The 19,647-nt window shown below is 31.4% G+C and overlaps 1 protein-coding gene across 2 annotated transcripts in view; it reads left to right on the forward strand.

Moving 5' to 3' along the window:
- The first annotated feature begins 342 nt into the window (after positions 1–342).
- LOC129220384 (uncharacterized) overlaps positions 343–19,647 on the forward strand; it is a 153,785-nt gene continuing 134,480 nt past the window's right edge. Inside the window, exon 1 of one of the 2 annotated variants that reach the window (XM_054854797.1) lies at positions 343–718. In XM_054854797.1, the coding sequence (XP_054710772.1) occupies positions 655–718 (64 nt within the window). In that variant the 5' untranslated portion in view covers positions 343–654. The remainder of the gene's footprint in view (positions 719–19,647) is intronic. The other variant, XM_054854796.1, reaches the window with a different exon arrangement.

Here is a 19,647-nt window from a genome sequence, read left to right on the forward strand (position 1 = left end):
GTCATGTTTAAACATTATTGTTGAGGGCAAGAAACGAAGGAAAAAACGAGGAAACTTGTCGGCGCCAGCATCAATAGGGAGACGCATCGATTTCGAAATAAAACTGTATAAAGAAAAGAACACACAGGGGAGCAACGCACCCTCTTTACCCCCTGCATAGGTTAGGAGGGCGAGCCAACTCTTAAATTCAATGTCTATCTGTCTCGATCCGCCTTAGAGAACACGTTCTGCCCTGCTGAACTGACACTGCGCATGCTCGGAAAGGGGGGAGGTCGGCGGCTGAACCCACCGAGCTTTGCCTTTTCCCGTTCTGTGCTCATTCGGTGACCGGTTACGGTCGCAGTGAGTTCCTTCACGTCGAACGGTCTTTAAATGGTCTTCTATTTGTACCACGCTGGTATGACAGGCACTAATATTGCCTATGGTGTTGAGTGAAATTCAAAGTACTTTTTTTCCTTTTATTTTATATTTTTTAAATGCTTGTCACACGGCTCTGGTGAGAATTTTTTTGTAGTTAACAATCAATCGGTGAAACAATTTAACCTATATATGTGTATGAAGACATTTTGTACTATCTGACACTAAAAAAAGGGATTATATACTTCACCTAATAGTCATACGTCATAACAACGATATTTTTCATTTGTGATCAAGATGGCCAAACATTTGAGGATACTGATCTTGCTTGGAATAGCTGGAGCCTTTGCATCAATAGATGGTAAGTTCTTCAGATGAAATATTTTATTTTTAACCCATGTTTTTCTACAAACATAACTTTCGATAACCGATTAAAATAGTATGCTAAATTTCTGAGCTCTAAACATATATTGTTATTATATTATAAAAAAAAAAAAAAAAAAAAAAAAAAAAATCAGACATCGCACTGCTTTTGTTGTATCCTATCACATTCAGATATGTCATTTGGATCTTTAATGACCATGAATCATTATTTTTTTTAGCGATTTATTACTGCAATTAAAATTTTAGTGTAAAATCTTGGAAGACGAAATAAAGAGCTAAAAGTATGAAACAACACAACTGGAACTAAGTTTTCAGATGCATTTTTCGGCTCACAAAATATTTTGTCGTTATGATAAAAATAATTTCAGACATCACAGTGCTTTTGTATCCAGACATTTAAATTTATAATTAAGATCTTTAAGAACCATGAATCATCGAATTTTTAGAGATTCAGTACTGGGATTAAAGTTTTAGTATAAAATCTTGGAAAAAGAAAATGCTAAAAGTATGAAGAAAATGCAACTGGAACTTGGTTTTCAAATACTTATACACATTGCACTTACTACACTATATACTACTATGAGACTTTTAAATAAAAGAAATAAAGTAAAAATGCACAGACTGTTGCAATAGAAATATAAATACGGTTCAAATATACAGGTGACATTTGATTGTGGGCTGTTCATAAATAAATAAATTAATGAAATTAATAAAGACATAAGTAAAAAATAGAAAAATATAAACAAAACCGAAATATTATTTAAAATATCAATAAAATACTAGTATTGATAAAATATCAAGAAAGTAAAGATATGTTTTTAAAATATTCATTATTTTCTAGCAGCAGTAAAATATCTATAAAATGAACAGAACGGTAATCAGTAGTAAAAAGTTATTGAATCGGTTAAAAAGCATGTATAAATCTTGTATCACGTTATTTTAACTTAAAATTTCATCACAACATCAATTTTATAGTAGTGTGTAAATCGCATAAAATAACCGATGAATGATTGATTTTTCTTGCAAAAGTTTAAAAAAACTGAGCCTCACTAAGCACGTAACTGCTGTAGTAACAATTTCATATAATGAACAATACTGCGTCTCTTACTGCGAGTATTATCTAGTGCTGTAGAGTCGAAGGAAAAATGACCGACTCATTTACTCCAAAATCAGTCCGCCTCCACATCCACAGCCCTGGTATTTCCCATAATAGTAATGGCTGTTGATTGAATAGCATTGAAAAAAATCCTTTATTAAGAAAAAAAAAAAAAAAACAATGAAATAATTTCCGAAAGAAAAAAAATGACGATACACTTATTCATGAATTGAAGCAATAATTATTTGTTTCAAAATGTGATAAGTCTTTTTGTATTGTTGCTAAAAATAATAAATAAATAAATAAATAAATAAAACTCAAATATAAATTGAATACTGCCCTTGACATATGCGTCTAAACTCTGAACAATCGTCTGCAAGGCGATTTCAAAAAGAAGGATGGGTTGGGCCACCTGTGTATTCAATCAGAGGTTGTACTTCCTCCTTTTAAAATGATTATGTCCTTGAGTGATAGAGGAAATGAAACTCCTAGAAAAGATACTTAATTTTATTCGAATGGAAACAAATCACCTGCACGGCCAACTTGTACGAGTTCTTTCAGAATTCGTGAGAGACGAATTACAGTTTCGATCGTTTATGATGCATCATTTTTATTTTGAAGTGTTTTAATTAAAGTTTATAATATGATCAAATAAAAGAGCTTATCACATTATGAATATCGTATGTTTAAAAGCATATCATTTTTTTTTTTTTTTGGTCACATTTATTTCTAATTATTTTTTTCTGCTTTTCTAAATATATTTTTTAAAAAAATCGAACTAGATTATTTTGTGTGTTGTCAACACAAAATACTTAAAACCAGCGTCGTAATCATGGATTGGGTTTTCAGATCTCAAACCCCTCCGAAATGTGTTAAATTCATTCTGAAAACTGCTTTTTTTGAACTTTTTTTTATTGAAGAAATTATTATTTTTATCTTATTATTAATATTTTTCTCAATTTAATTTGAAACAAGAAAACTGGATCCTTAAAAATTTGTACTGACTCAGCGCAGTATCTGCTGTATGTATTTGTTTTCTCAGTTATTGCCAACATCATTTCTTTTAAAATACTTCAGCGTTTACCTACAGTTTTCCAAAATCTAACGCTAACAAAAACATCGAGATTCCTTATATTTGAAAGGAAAAAATATCTTTCTTCAACATATCTTTACTATTGTAAGAAAAGTATGAATTAAAAATTATTACTTCGAATGCGCGTATATAAGTGCGCGCATCAATTCTTTTGAGTTATCGAAAATATAATAATTGTTTAATAAGGGTACGAAGAAGCTATGCAGTGTACACATATTGTCTCCATCATTGAACAGATACGTCATTTCTACTTGCTTTAAATAACGTATTGTAAAAAAAAATCAACAAATCTATGAATGAAATAAATTTAATGGATCATTTAGATTTCACGTGAAATGAGCTTGGTAAAACTCTCCCCGGAAGAAACGTCTCGTTACGGCCCTGATTGAAACATATATGAATTCTTTTCTTTGCAAACTGATATTTCTTTACTTTCTTGAACAAAAAAAGAGTGCCGACTACATTTTTTGCTGATTCTCGAATAGTTATTAAAAGTATACACATCTATCAGGAATTACAGGTGATAAGTGACACGCTCATAGACCACAAAATCTACCAATGGCTAGGTTTACGGTTTTAAATGCTCAGAAAATCTGAGCAAGTTAGTCTTTGTAGAATATTATTTAGTTTCAAAAAAATGCATGCACACGAAAACTTACAATTTCGCTTCGGTAACAACAAAAACAAAATGTTTTGACAATACGCCTTTTTCTTTCTTCCTTTCTTTTTTTTTTTTTTTTTTGAATTTTTTACGAAGACAATCTAGACTAATGTTTCGAACAAAGAAAAATTATTACAATAAAAAAGTATGTGCAACATAACTCGATAAACATGTTAAAAACAATCATGATGAAACTTAAAAAAAATATTATTTTGTTCTTGAAAGGGTATCCATGAGAAATATATGGGACATTTTTATTCATCTTTTTAATACTAATTTTTACCGATTAAGCCGCTAAAGTATTGTGAGTAGTAGTTTGAATTTTCCTAAAGGCAGACAAATCAGTAATGTTTAGGAAAACCTAGTTATCCGCATGAGCAAGCAGTTGGTGGAATTCAATGAGTTGAATCAGAAAGGATCGGAGAGAAATGGATGAAGTCAAAAAATATAACAGTCTCAGAGTGAGCAGTAGTTTTTTGAATAGTGACTTACTTTAAAGAAGAACTCAAATACCCAACGACCTACTGATTCCAATGTTGCTGCCAATCATTAAGAACCAGAATTTTGGTTTGTCAAATAAAGTTTAATTTTGGGATGGTCAGGAAGACAACTGGACATAAGTTTTTCGCCTTCGCCACTAAATGCCTCTTGACCGAAAAAGAGAAATCAACTTATTATTAAGCAATATTTTTGGAATTGATGCGTCTAGCGGGTCAGGTGGAAGATGATTACGTAATGAATTAAGGGCTGACTGACTAACAGAAAAAAAAATGTATTTGTGTGTAGCAACAACACAATAAACATCTATAAATACGCTCAGAGCAACCAAAGTACATATATTTTGTTTTATTGTTTGTTATAAAGTATTATGAAAATTGTTTGCGATGTACGCAATGTTTACATCTTCATCTACCAGTTAAAAGGGCATTTAAGAAATCGTAAAATGTTACCCAGTTTCACTCAAATTCAAACAACATAACAGTTCACCCAGACATACCAGGCCTCGAGGCCTCCAGCATGGAAAGATTTAACCATTTTTCTGGTAATACGTGATCCCGCCTATTAATTCTAAAACTTTATACTAAAAAATAGAAAACTTCTGGTGAAAATTCATCCAAATACCATTCTGGAAGAAATAACAACAAATTTTGAGCGCTGAAAGATATTAGAATTTTTTTTTCTCCTAAAAATGAATAAATGATTCACTAACTACACTCATAAAAACAGATACGAGAAGAAAATTTAAAAAAAATAAATAAAACTAGTTGAAAAACTATTTACCTCCAGCAAGGTCACTTCATTACTCTGATAGTCTATCTATCTCTTTTTTTTTTTCGACAACATAAGGACAAAATTGTTAAAATTTAGCATGACAAATAAATCTTTTAGATGGTAATTTCCCTAACAGACTAGCCAAAAAAAATTTAAAAAAAGTGTTTTAGCATTGAATATAAAAAGAAAATTACTACTGCAGTCTTTATTACACTGTGGACTTTCGCAACCTTTCTCTTATAGTTTCAGAAAATCTATTTTAATTTAAAAAGCTTATTAAAAACGTTCTGTTGCTGTGTGATAAAAATTGGTTGTCCTCTTTAAATGTTTTCTTTGGGAATTATTTTGAATGTAACCACTGTACGTCCGATTACGTCGTTAAAGGCAAAAAACATTCGTGTCGTGTTTATTTTAAGCCGTATATTGCTTTTGGATGAGAAAATATAAACACAAACTTAAGTTTATTTATACTCAAAAAATGTTTGAACAGGAGAAAATGAGCATATGAGCATTTCTTCAATTTGTTTTCCATATTTACATTTCTTGTTTGTTGTTGCACTACTTTTTATTAAGTGTACCATACGCAAATTGAATATAGAAAAGCTTTGTTTTTTATTTTTGCTCTCTACCGCGAGGATACAAGTTTGCTTTTCGCGAGCTAATGGCCCTATTTTATGCTTTACTGAGTTTTTGAGTTGTAACTTTTTTTCTCCTTTTTTAAAGAAAAGCCATTTAATATTAAAGCGATGGACCACTACTTTTAATTGAAGAACTTAGCTTATGCATATACGTAAAAATGGTATATTTGACATTCAACGCTGAACGTTAAACTTTAGTTTTGGACTTGTTTTTATCTTTTGTTAATAAATGTGTGAATGATCTTCACGCAGAAGAACTTTTTTTTTTGCTCGAGGGGTAGCTTAAATGACTTATTACAAATGTGTACTGAGTTTGAGAAATTTTTTAAGAGTAGTATTCGTATTTCTTGAAGAAATAACGATCTTAATTCATGGAATCTGAGGTTGTCATTGTATTCTTATTTCACTTGTCTTTTGTTTTTCCTTTCTAACATTTGGAAAGTTTCTTTTCATTTAATAAAAGGTTGAGAATGAGTTTTCTCAGGGTTGTTTTGATGCAATGGTAAAGTTGTTTATCAGTTTAGCCTCTTTTAGCTGAATGCTATCCATAATGGTATTAAATTCTGTTACAACGAGCTTCAATGAACCGACAATTTTGTTTGTTACAATGAGAGTTTCGTTAAATGAAATGGCACTTAGTTTGGACTTGGTTTTCATTGAAAATGATATTTTGTTGAACTGATATTCACTGTAAAGCCCTGTAAAGGCTCAGTGGTAGCGCTGGCATGGTCGACTCACTCGTTGATCTCTTCAGTGGGTCAATAAAATGAGTAGCAAGCGTGCTTGTTAACTAAACCCTGGGGTTTCCGCGTTAGGCAGACCACCTAACCTAGTTAGGCAGACCATTTGCCTAGCACCCAAGAGCCCTTGGTCAGGAAGACTGATATGGTCACAGTAGACATTGGCCCCCATGGACTGCGGTGCTACTGGGTTTGGTTTGGCTATTCACTGTTGTGGGATTTTATTGTGTTATTGTGTACAATTAAATTTTATGACATGTTATTTTGATGTGAATATTTATAATGTTGGTTCATCCGAACTGTATGCTAAGAAATTATCTGGATTTTTTTTTCTATTTTGGGAACTTTTTATAAGCTTTCTACTCAAGTTAAAATTACTGAAGAATTAGGTTCCTTCGCAACTAATTGCTTGTAAAGTTTGGTAATTGCTAATACTTGATTATTTAATTTATTTATTTCCGTTTTAGGCAGGAAATAAAACTTATTTCATGTTTTTTTGGTTTTAAGTTATTTAGATTGATTTTGTCACGTTGAAAACTAGCAATGATGAACTCAAGTAATACTTTATTATTGTTAAATAGCGATAGATCTTTGAAAACTAACGAAATGAAAACGACAGTTCATTCATTTTAAAGTTACCTCTCAACGAAGTAGAAACAGTTTCGCAAAAACCCATAGCTTTACCTTCCATCGTGCAAGTCGATTTTCCAAATTATGTTTTTCATTTTCAAAATTTATGCGTTGCAGTTGCTTAGTTGAAAATTGAAAGTTGGCTCAACTTGAACTTAATTAAATATTTCCCTAGATGGATTGCATTTTAAGTGGATCACTATCACTTAAAAGGTGGAAGGGAGCATTAATTTTGGGCTGTCCCCCGCCCCACCATTTGGTTAAAATATATTAGGAAATGGGTTCTTAATTTACAGTCTACACAAAGTTAATTCCGGACGAACTTTTTATCGTTTTATGTAAAATATAAAACCGTATAAGAAAATATAATAATTTTACATATAGCATTCCAGAATGTGTTGCTATAGTGTGTGCGTTTCAATGGGAGCGATGTCGAAACAATGTTGTCGTTGTATATTTTACAAAACTTCTCGCTTAACTGCAAGCATAGACATCCGGTAAAATGCTTTTACCAGATGTCTTTAAATACAATAGCATACAACTTTGAATTGAAAAAGGGGTTTCAGGAAGCTCCAAGACACGCGTATTTAGTAATCTTCATTTGAAAATCTTTTAAAGGAGGGGGGATCCCTCCTCCAACGTGCTGTACGTTTTTTTTTTTTTTTTTTTTTTTTTTGAGTGTGAGATGGTGCTCATACTCATTGATTCCTCATGTACACCGTCCAACAAGTTATGAAACCCAACTAGGGGCCCCAGTCCGTCCCTGACTATAGATACCTAAAATGTTAACTTACTGATTTGACGTCTCTTATTTTTGAAGGCATATCTGGCAGACGTCTGAGCGGTCATAAAAGATTTTCTTTGAAGCTTTATGAAAATCATTAATACAAGCTTGTTTATGATCATTAAGTGCGTGAAATTAATTAAAATTACGAATAATATATACATTACAAATGAGATAATGAGGCTGAGTGATACAAATATTATATTTACAAATATAATATTTGTATCACTCAGCCTGACTGAGGCTGAGTGATTCAAATATTATATTTTCAAACGTTCTTATCTTACGGCTCGGGTAATATGCTTCTAAAAATATAGTTTAAAATGCAAAATTAAAAATAAAGTTAGAGGAATTTTCACGATATCTATCGGTTTTCATGGTCATTAAAAGTCACTTATAGGGAAAGAAAATGAGAAGATTACACCCAGAGAAAATTTCCATGTATCCACAGCGCATTTCTCGTATTAAAAATTGGCAATACTCATCAAAAATTTTGCCAAGGGCATTTTTAAGCTTTGTGTTTTAAATATAAATTTATGAACACGAAAAATGGTAAATAAAATGGTAATTTTAATTCCTTACAGTTAGTTGAATGTATTTTTACTTCTTTTACCACTTAACGCATTTTCTCGTGTCTGACGCGAGTGAAAGTTGCCGGCAAATATGCCCCTGTCATACTCGGTATCGTCTCTTGTGCCTCGCATTATTTAATGTTTTTAATGCATGCCTGAGATTCGTTTTAGTGAAAATATACAGATTAGAATATAATCTAACTTACTTGCCATAAACGGCATTACTTATGCAGCACTTTTCTTGTGCAAGGCACGTCGAGCATTTTGAGGATTTGCTTGTTAAGAATTCTCTATTTTAAGCAACTGCTTGGAGTAAAAAAGGTAATATATCAATTTTTATTTAATTATCGGCAATTTTTATGCTTGTAAGTAGGGTAGTTGGTTTTATTTGATTTTAATGTTTTGAAAGCAAAAAGAAGAAATAATAATAAAACCTGTCATCGAATCGTTCACATTTTCTTTGTATATTTCATTTCTCAAAAATAACTCCTACTTTATCCCCAGCTCCCTAGTCACCCTCCTTTCCCTATTATCTGTATATTTATTTTCCGTCAAAAAAAACTTTTTTGCCAGTTTTTCTGAAAAAAATTCGTTTCCGAGGAGTTATATTCAAAGTGTGCTAAATTTTCAAAATCAAATTTTACACGTCTTCTTTTCTGTTGTCTTCACTTTTATCCTTTAAAAATCACTGTTTTAAATTAAATTGACCACTATTATACTGTTATAGTCTACGTAAGTTTTCGTAGTTTTGCGATTACTATTTTAAAACAAGTGTGCGGATAATATTCAAATTATATATATTCTTGTATATAAATATATACAAACTTTTTAAATACGTCATTGATTCCATTTATTTATTTTTTATATTTTCGTTTTTTAAATTCTTGAAAGATAACTTTATTTTTGGAATGATTCATACATTCTTGCTCATTGAAAACAAATCCCATGTATGGTCACACCTGATTTCATTTAGCAAAGAGTTACATTTTACACATTATTATACTTAATATTTAACACGAAAGCTCATGCTTTCCTCTATAACCTTAACGATGCGTATTTCAATGTCTGAACTCTACTAAATGTCGTAACTTCAGAGTAGTTTGCCTGGCCCTTCACGTGACCTTTAACAATCCAAGAGCACTTTCCCTTATAATCCGATCAATAAGTGTTCTGGTGCCTCAGTGCCACTTCGGCTGGACGTTTGATGGAAGATACAACCCCTTATGAGATTAAGGTCCGACGAAGCCAAACGTATGCTGTAGTACATGATAATTTGTTAAGTAAATGAGGGAAGTTAGGTTGCTATCACCGTGCGTGTGCATACCGAGGGTGATTATGGCCACTACTTAAGTGATTGATGCGCAGAGTAAACTACCTTTAATTCGACGAGATTGTGGGTATAAAGTATATGCAGCGCAATTTTATAGAAGCTGCTTTTAAAACAGTGCCATGATTTTTATTTTTAAAAATTAGCAAACTAAAAGTGAAAAAAAAATATTAAAAAATATCTGTCTGTGAAGTGTTTAGTTAGTTCAAACGTAAAGTGTTACACGTATTTTCTAAAAAAAAGGTTTCATCTTCTTTTTCCTACGATAGAGTATGATATTGTATTTAAAAGCATTTGTAATGAATAAAAGATATTATCATGTCTATGGGGCAGTTATCAAGTAAAAAAAAAAAATAAATGCACTACATGCTTAGTGCGTTTGTACAGAATGTTAAAACAAAAAGAAATATATAGTAGAATAAATATACTGTTATCTAAAAATATTTCTGTAGTTTTCCTATTTGGTGTCTTAAAACTTTAAGGTAGCAAAAGAAACACTTTGAGTCTGATGAATTTTGGCTTCAAAATATTCTCAGTAATACTACAGTATAAAAAGGGGATATATATATATATATATATATATATATATATATATATATATATATATATATATATATATATATATATATATATATATATATATATATGGGGCATTCCAAGGTATTTTTGACATTTATGTAGAGTCCGTAACGTGACCTTTTTTGCCATAACTTTTTAATTTACTGTTTGATTAGCATATTAATTCATTTTGATTTTTTCCTACCAACACAACAGCTCAAATTAAAATAATTTGCAAATCAAATGGTAAATTAAAACGTTATGGCAAAAAAAGGTCACGTTACGGACTCTACATAATTTCCAAAATACCGTGGAATGCCCCTCATATATATATATATATATATATATATATATATATATATATATATATATATAAAGTAAAAAGTAAAAATGTGTTTACTTTTTGATACCAAATATATAATTACGTAATGAAAAACTTCTAATTGTTAATGCACGTTACATGCTTGAAACATATGTTAATGCCAATAGTCTGATAATAATTACGTAATGCTAAAAACGTGTTAAGTATTTCTTTATTTTAAATAAAACTTTCTTTATTTTATTCTAAAATAACGATGTCACTAAAAATAGTCCTTTTGGGATCAATTAGAAATGTGGTTTTAAAAATATATACATATAGTAGTACGAAAAGATATGTCAGAGAGTAATGTTTGCAACAATGCAAAAAAATATTTTATCATCACTTAAGTCATCGTTAAATAAGTTGTTAAGTTATGCCAGTATGGAAATAATGAATTCTTATCCTAAAATCCTGAAAAAAAAAATAAATAAATAAAAATCAATTAATAAAAAAACCCCACGAGAACATAAATTAAATTTAAAAGAAGTATCGATTAACTTTTAAATAAAACGGTAACCGTCGCGCAAAATGTTGTATTCGCACGAATAGCAGTTTAACGTTGTACTCAATATCTGCACGTTTTTTTCACCCTGCAGAAACATAACGTTTTTAAAATTGCGTGTTATTAATTTGGAAAAAAACATAACTTTTACTTTAAAAAGCATGGTTAATCGCCTGTTAAAATACGTTGCGTAGAAACTGCTCAAACTATCCTTTTCAAATAACATGACTAATGAAATTTCGACCTGATTTAATGGAATTCCGCAATGATTACTCCTCAAGTAAAAGTTTCTTGATATAAAGATTTTTCCAGTCATAACGCAGTCCTTTCACCGGCGAGTAATTATTAATGACAGTCTTTCATTAAGACACCGGCATCCAAGATATATTCCTAAGACATCAGGGAACTCACTCTTTTTGAAGGAAAATGAGAAAGATTAATGGGGAAATACTTTAGAAAAATACCACTTTCCCAAAAATCGGACAATCCAGAGGCATATATTTATCGTCAGTCGGAAATTCTCTGCATATGTCAAGTCCTTATTTATTTTTTCAATAAATTATCTCCAGACTCTTCTGTCATTACTTATGTATGCAATCGCAAATCCTTAGCGAATTCTTGAGAATACTACGTAAACAAGAGCTCTTGCTGTCCATTAGTTAAACAGGCAAACTGTAATTATTCGGTTTCTACATTTCGTATTAACTTCATAAATCAGATGAGATTCTTGGAGCGTGACAGATATTGATTCCCCGGTTTGTGACGAAAACTTAATGAATTCTTCCGTCTGAAGGACCTGGTTTAATTTAAAACGTCTCATCTATGACAGCGTGGAACATCTTACAATCCATTGTCGCATCACCCGATGTGATTGTCTTAATACGGATACAACGTTCGGCTGTTGTCTAATCGATGGAGCCGTATCGATGTTATGGAAAATTCATTTTAAAATATGTTCAACATTTTGAAAATGAGCCTTAGGGCTTAAGTTGCAGATTGTTTCCGAATCGTCGGCCAGTTTTCCAATACATTATGAGTATGATTATTGAAAGACGGGAGTCAGCTGTGTATGCAATTAAAAGGTTTATCTCCGTATTATATTATTTGCAAAATATTAGATGTCTGAATGATTTGAAAATATTACATAATATTTATACATATTATACATTAATATTTATACATTTATACAATGTTACATATATTACTATATTCTACCATTGGCGGATAAAAAAGATAAAACTGCAAATTTTTCCATTTTCCCGTTTTTTTTTCCATTAAAAAAATCTTTTGTATTTTGACTTTGCTGAACAAACTTAATTATTTGGTTTTCGTCGAAAAAAAAATGTGATAAAAATGCTAAATTAAAAAAGTCTGATTGAAACTGTTCCACATTGTTAGTATCATATCCCAAACCCGTTTCTTGAAATGTATCGAAACCTCATTTCTGAAGATACTTCCGTTTATCAGCTCAATGCTGTATTTTTCTCAAGGTGTGAAAATACACCTCGAAAGTTTTAGAGGAGTGAAATATGCCAAAAAGTAAAGATCTTAATAGTGATCATTTCCACAAAAATCAACCGTATTAGCCTAATTAAAAATATCTGAGAAATAATACTACTAAGACTACTTTTGATTTTATTATTTTACTGTTTTATTATTTTACTGACTTATCATTTTGTTTTCAGTTCTCTCATTTACAGTGATTTACATTTCCACAATAAGTAAACAATTAAATGAATAAATAAGCATTCATTTCAAGTATATGCAATTTGAAAAACCCTATTTCTCCCTCCTTTTTCCACAAAGCTAATTTTATATTACAAATACAAAGCGTAAAAATACGCGTGACAAACGTCTTGAAACGTATTTCCAACTTTCAATGCGATAAATACTCTGTTAGATCTGTTTAAAATATGTCTGGTAAGACCGAAATATTTTAATACAATGAGTTTTCGGAAGTCGTAAAAATGTTATAAACTTGTATAGTTTATTACGTTGTAAGATGACATTGTCTCTCTATCGTCCTTTGCTCATTTGTCCTTGTCACCGAAATTATTCATACATTAGTTTAAGGATTTCTCTGACATCAACTTTAATATTATAACGACCCTATTTTGCAAATGAAAGTGTCTGCGGTTTTAGATTGTTTTCAAATTACGCATCGTGTCGTTAAATATGATGTTAATAAATTAGTTTTAAATGTTGAAAAAAGTTATATGTTTATTTTGTCAACAAAACGTATCAGTGGTCGTAACGTTAATTTCCCTGCGTTTTTCTCCTAAAATGCGTTTTGGTTTATAGGAAGTCATGTTGAGTGGGTGAACATACGTGTTTGTTTTGATGAATTAAGTATTTTTATTTCCTTTTACAAAAAAGGACGTATTGTATTAGCGAAAAAAAATTCACTCAAAAATCGACCTTAATTTCCAATTTTACTCACCCCCGCATGAATATTGAGGTTTTTTTTTTTCAACTCGACCACACGCGGATAAGTGCCTAAAAACGTACAGACACGCGAACTATCCATAATGACGATTCCCGAGTTAATTACAACGTATTTTCTCGTGACGTCTGTATGTACGATGGTATGCATGTGCGTTTGTGCTATGTGCGTATGTGCGTATGTATGTCGCATAACTCAAGAACGGTGTCCAAGAAAGTTGAAACTTGGTACGTAGACTCCTAGTGAGGTCTAGTTGGGCACCTCGCCTTTTTGGTTGCATTCGGGTGTTTCTAAAGGGGTCTTTTGCCCCTTTTGGGGGAATCATTGTAAATTTCGAAGTAAACTCAAGTGGTGTTATAATTTGGCGGACACTTGGTGATATATATCGCCAGTCTTTTGGTCGCCAAGTTTTGTCGCCAACTTGGCGACAAATTTGGCGATTGTTTTCGGAAACCGTTTCAATTTTGCCATTGTTGGTAATATTTAGAGAGTAAACTATTGAATCACATTAAAATTGCCAGTAATGGGGAAATGGCATTACATTGGAGTAAAAGGAATTCATGTGATGCACACATCAGCTCGTTTAATATCTTGCTGTGTTTCCAATTCTAATGAATTTATATTCACACGTACTAAAGATAAAAAGAGCTTTTAACGGAACGTTACCAAATTTTAATATTCATTTTCTTTTTCCAACCAACAGTTGAACAAGCAATACATGCAACATACCGACAGCCTTGTTATCTAATCCAGAGACTGCAGTTCTGTCCCTGTTATGATGTCGTTAGTCTGGTATAGTGACTGGAAGCAAATGTCATCTCATTGAAGCTGATAGAGCCGATTTTACTTTAACTTCCAGTTTGTTGGCTCTCACAGCTTCAATGAGATGACAGCTACCTTGAAGCTGAGAATGCCAACAAACAGGTAAAGTAAATTCAGCTCAACTGCGAGCCTAATGAGCCCATATCAAAGACGAAACTGCAGTCTCTGAATGAGATAGCCGGGGTTTCGGAATATTGCGTGCAATTCTGCCTTCGCCCTACTGTAAGGGCGGTATTTTATTGCTTAACACCCAAGTTTGACTACCATTTACTTAATGAATCACATCGTGGCTGCGGATTCTCGCTGGGGAGCTAATTTTAATTTAGCTACTATTTTGTCGGTACTCTCAGCTTCAATATTACATCTGCCTCCAGCACGGGCATTCACTATTCAAGATAAGTCGATAACAAGAACGAAACTATCGAAATTAGCCCTGGTTTAAAGGGGGTAGCTTAATGCTTATTAGTAAATAAGTTTTATTCGTCAAACGACATTATGCAGCAATTTTTTCCCACAAACTTTATATTAAAAGAGAGAGAGAGAGAGAAAGACTAACACTTTAAAAATCAGTTATTTTAGAACATTAACTCTTATTTCTTGAGTTACCTAGAGTTACCTAATGTTTTTATTTCAATTTAATTTCATCCCACTGCAATTGAATTATTTCCTCTTTAACGAGATCTTTCTCCTTTTGATTTGTAGGATTATAGTTATTATTTTGATGAACAACATTAGTTTTTGTTGTAGAGGTTTTTTTTATAATAAGTTTTTTTTTTTCTCTTAATACATTGAACCATTTTGCATAGTTTCAAATTACACTGTGGCCCTTGTCCAAGTTTCCTAAGGATAGTAATGTCAAGTTGATTTTGATTTACTGTCAATGCAATTATTTTGAATGCATATGTAACTTGTATTTGTTTTTTAAATTTCGTATCAGATCCGTTGCATTTTCTTTAATAGCATTTCAACAAAAACATATTATTTTGATAAAAACCTTTATTCGTCTTGCAAAAATCTTCAAAATGAAACAAACTTAAAAGTTTAATTTCATAATGTATTAAACAAAAAATTGTTATTTTATTGAATACTATACATAATTTTAGTGAAAGGAGAGAAAATCAACTTTCATTTTTATGCCTAATAGACAAATCCGTTTATATATAAAAGATGAAGTGGGCAGAAAAATGTATCATAAGCATGATGAAGATGCAGCTTTGGACGGCGTCCAATTTATTTAAATCTATTCTTTATTAAGATTGATTTTCTCTTCTAAATAACCTTTGGAAAGAATGGGACTCATGTATTACACAGAAGTTCATTGACATTTTGAAGGTTCTACTAAGGACTAAAATCTGTAGAAATAAAGCGTGTTAAAACTGCATTTTTAATATACTTATATCGGATAATCATTACAAAATGACTTTTATGTTAAAATTTTTTGTCGGCTTTGAAACTTCCAAACCATTGCAGTGAAAAGACACGTAAAAAATTAGTCTGCCACATCAATCTTTTTGGTAGATTTTTCTTTTGTTAAAATGAAAAGTAAAGTCCGTTTTCTTTTTCGCACCAGAGCCCCTACCTTTATCATTTTGCAATGGTCATTTGTTGGAGTTTAGTTGTTTCTTTTCTTCCTACTACGTTTTTTTTTACTGAGTAAGAAAAAAGCGGAAATGTTCAGTCGATAGCTCGGAATGAAAAATGGATAAAACAAAAGAGTTCCTTCTTCGCATGAATGAAAAAAAATATATCTGAGATTATAAGACTTTAAAATTTTTTCTATCGTAGAACTTCTGCCATTAAATCAGTTCAAACGGAAGATTTGGTTGTTACATTGTTTCATAAATGTTACTTTCTTAATTTAGAGAGAAAAAAGAAATGTTTGCCAACGAAAATAATCTTGTCTTCAATTTTTATTACGTTCCTCTGAAAAATATTTTTTAAATTATTTTTTTTAGACTTAGTTTTGCTTATTTTGAACACACATTTGATATCCTCAGAGTATAATGACTTTAGTTTTTACAATATGACTGCAAAGGTATGCGACATACATTGAAAAAACATAAGAAATGCATTTTATGCAACCAACATAAAGTAATATGGATAACTGAAGAAAAAGCTTCAATTATATAGTACAGCGTATGTTAAAAGACACTATTTAAACTTAGATATTTACTGCTATTAATGATCACTGCAAAGAGTTAATTCTTTACCCTCAATACAGGGATAGAAAATAAGTAAATTATAATGACTTTAAAGTTACAGGTAGTTATCAAAATAATGGAAGCACTCTGTGTCAAGTGTGTTGGGAATCGCTACTCTGCCAAAAATGTTCTGTTGATAAAGGTACCTTCTGACTCCAATCACTCACACTGGTGAATCCAGATGGTGATTGAGTTCTCTGGTAATTTTTGCTGATATTGTTTGCTTTTTAGACATTACAATCCTCTTCAATATCGTCGGTTTCTTTCACTAAGCTTCTCTTTACGTTGACTGTTTTGCTTTGCCGAGCTTCTCTTCCGCGTTGTGTGTATGCTGTCATGGCTTTAGATACTGTACCTCTAGAAACACCAAAAAGTTGAGATGTTTCAGTTACACTTGCTTCAGCTAGACGCGCTGCAAAAATTTGGCTTCTTTTAAAATTTGAGAGGTCCGACATTTCACGCGCTTGAAAAAAAAATTCAAGACGTCCGGAACTTCAGTTAATCCACCATATACTACCAGAATATGTACATCGATATTTGTAAAAAAAAAAAAAAAACATATCTAGTTTTATTCTTTATTAGGTACGAAGCACATTCAAATATGTCACTTTTATTCACAGGTGTTTCCATTATTTTGATAACTACGTGTATCTCGTCCGCTCATTGCACAGACTGTACCATCTTTAAACAAAGTTAACGTCCGCCAGGAATTAAATAAAAAAAAATAAAACTATGAAAAAAAATACAATCGAGTAAATAAAAAAGCAAATAAAAGAGTGATTGTAATAAAATTTAAAAACAACAACTTAAACTGTTTTTGTTATAAAAAAGTAATTATCGTTCACATAACATCAGAAACCCATTTAGTATCTTCGGGGTCAGATGCAATGTTTTTTTAGGGGGGGGGGTTGTCTACTACAGAACCATGTAAAGCGTTTTTTGTGTTTATTTTTGAATCTTCCTTGAGACCTTTATGGTTACGGACGTCCCTCGAAATGGTAACATTCGCGAGATGGTAATGCACAACACTAACCAGTTTTTATTTCTTCTTGCTCTTTTTTTTAATTACTATTGGTTTGCTTACTTCTGCATTTTGCAAGATAGATTCCTTGTTCAATCTAAGAATATTCAACACTGCAAAAAACTGATATGTTTTTCAAAAGTATCAATACGAGATGAAACACTATGTTGTTGCGAAAAGTATCACTCTATGCAAGTTCTTCCGAGTTACTAGAGCTAAAATATTTGCATTCAGGTAAAAACTATTTTTTTACTAAACAATGCGAAGCCAAAAGTATCAAAACAACTTCAAAAATGTTGCAAGACATTACATTCATCATGTCATTATTTAAACTATTTCTGTTTTCTTTTTCTGTTATTTGTATTTGATGTGAAAGCTCTATTTTTAACCAAACAAATTTAACCGGAAAATTACAAATAACACTGAACTAATATGTACCACTATTTACTTGGATATAAACTGTACATATACTTTTGCAAAATATGTCAAACTTAAAGTGCCAATTTTTCATGAAAACGTTGCTGTCAAATGATCTCGAGAAATTTAAATGTTAAGTTGAAATGAAGGAAGAAGTAGCAGAAAGAAAACATTCAAATCATAGATTATTATTATCGTCTGCTCCTTTGAAGTACAATTTAAATCGTCTGCACCAATGAAAAGATCCTCAATTTACCTTGCAAATCTTATCTTTTCCCCGCCTCTATAAATTTACTGGAGCAGTCGTATGTCTTTTTTTTTTTTTTTTTCATCCCTGGTTCCAACAGAGCGCTTTTTGAAAAGCGCTGAAAATTCGTTAGACTTTGTAACGGTAAATTCTCCCTGGAGTGAAGATTTACTCTTGAACCCTCGGGATAAGGAAACTGAAAGCGAAAAAAAAGGAAGAAGAATGGCGATCGCATAAAGCAGAATAAAAAGGAAAAGCGCAGTTAAAGTAAAGAATTTTCTGTGTTTGAAATAAAATCTAAACTTGTAGCAGTGCCTTATGCTGCAGCGAAAGTCACACAGGAATTTCAACGAGCATTAGATTGTTCGCAGTTTGGAAGCGAACGGTGTTCAACGCCTTTTAGCAATTGCTTTCAATTAAACAACGAGTTATAAATGGAATATTTGTCGCCTGGAAACGGTTGCGTGGAACAAAGAATGTCGTAATAGTTTTAGTTAATGTACTCAAAGAGACGTTTTTAAAAGACACTAAAACACTAATGTAAGTACAAGTGTTTTCGATTTTAGCTTTTATTGCTTAGGTTGAAGCTAAAAATAATCAATAGACGCATGTAATTTAGCTCTTCTTCATACTTATTTGTTTTAGTGGGTATTTAAACTGGGGATCATTAAGCGCAGTTTATTGGGATAAAATACCGTACTATTGTACGTTTGAAAATGATTGCGATGAAAAAAATAATTGGAAAAGGGGATACAAACTGTTATAAATTCATTAAAGTTTTTATGTTTTAAAACGGTCGATAAGTTGAAATAAAGTACATTTTTTTCAATATAGCTTAGGTAGGTGGCTAATAAATTAGTAGGTGGCGCAAAAAGTGGGATTTCGGCTGTTAAACCCAGCAGAACCCTTGGTTTTACATATAATGCCACTGATTAATAATTAGTTTTATGCACACGTAAGGACTGTATGTCCCTCCACCCCCAGAAGGTAAACTAGAGCTAAGATAGTTCATTCTTCCAATTATAAAATTTTGCCAAGTTTGGGGCGAAGAAAAGGATTTTCTTTTAATGGTTAAGAAAAATAATTTTGAGCAAACTATATTTAAATGAGAAAACAATTACTAGTTTTTATAAGGAAAAGAGGAAAAAAAAAAAAGAAAACAGGCATTAAGATTAACATAAAATAATTGTAACTTGTATCTTCACTTCAGTCTGATGAATGACCTGTAATTATGTTTGAAAACGTTTATAATGAGCTTTTTTAACCTGTTATTTTCTTCAAAATCTGCATTTGATATCACCATTAATGTGACATTGTCGCAAACAAATTAAACGCACTGATTTTTTGCAACTTGTATTTTTTAATCGTCTAATCCCAGGCTTTTAAATTCTTCTCAATCTACATGGAAAAGTAATTTATTGTTTTAATTTTGTAAATGTACCTATACTCCTTTTTGTAGTTTTTATATTTCCTAGAAACATATTGTAAAAATATAAATGGTGTGTAACTATTTTTTTAAAC

The sequence above is a fragment of the Uloborus diversus genome, chromosome 4 (genome assembly GCF_026930045.1).
Source record: "Uloborus diversus isolate 005 chromosome 4, Udiv.v.3.1, whole genome shotgun sequence".
Lineage (NCBI taxonomy): Eukaryota > Metazoa > Arthropoda > Arachnida > Araneae > Uloboridae > Uloborus > Uloborus diversus.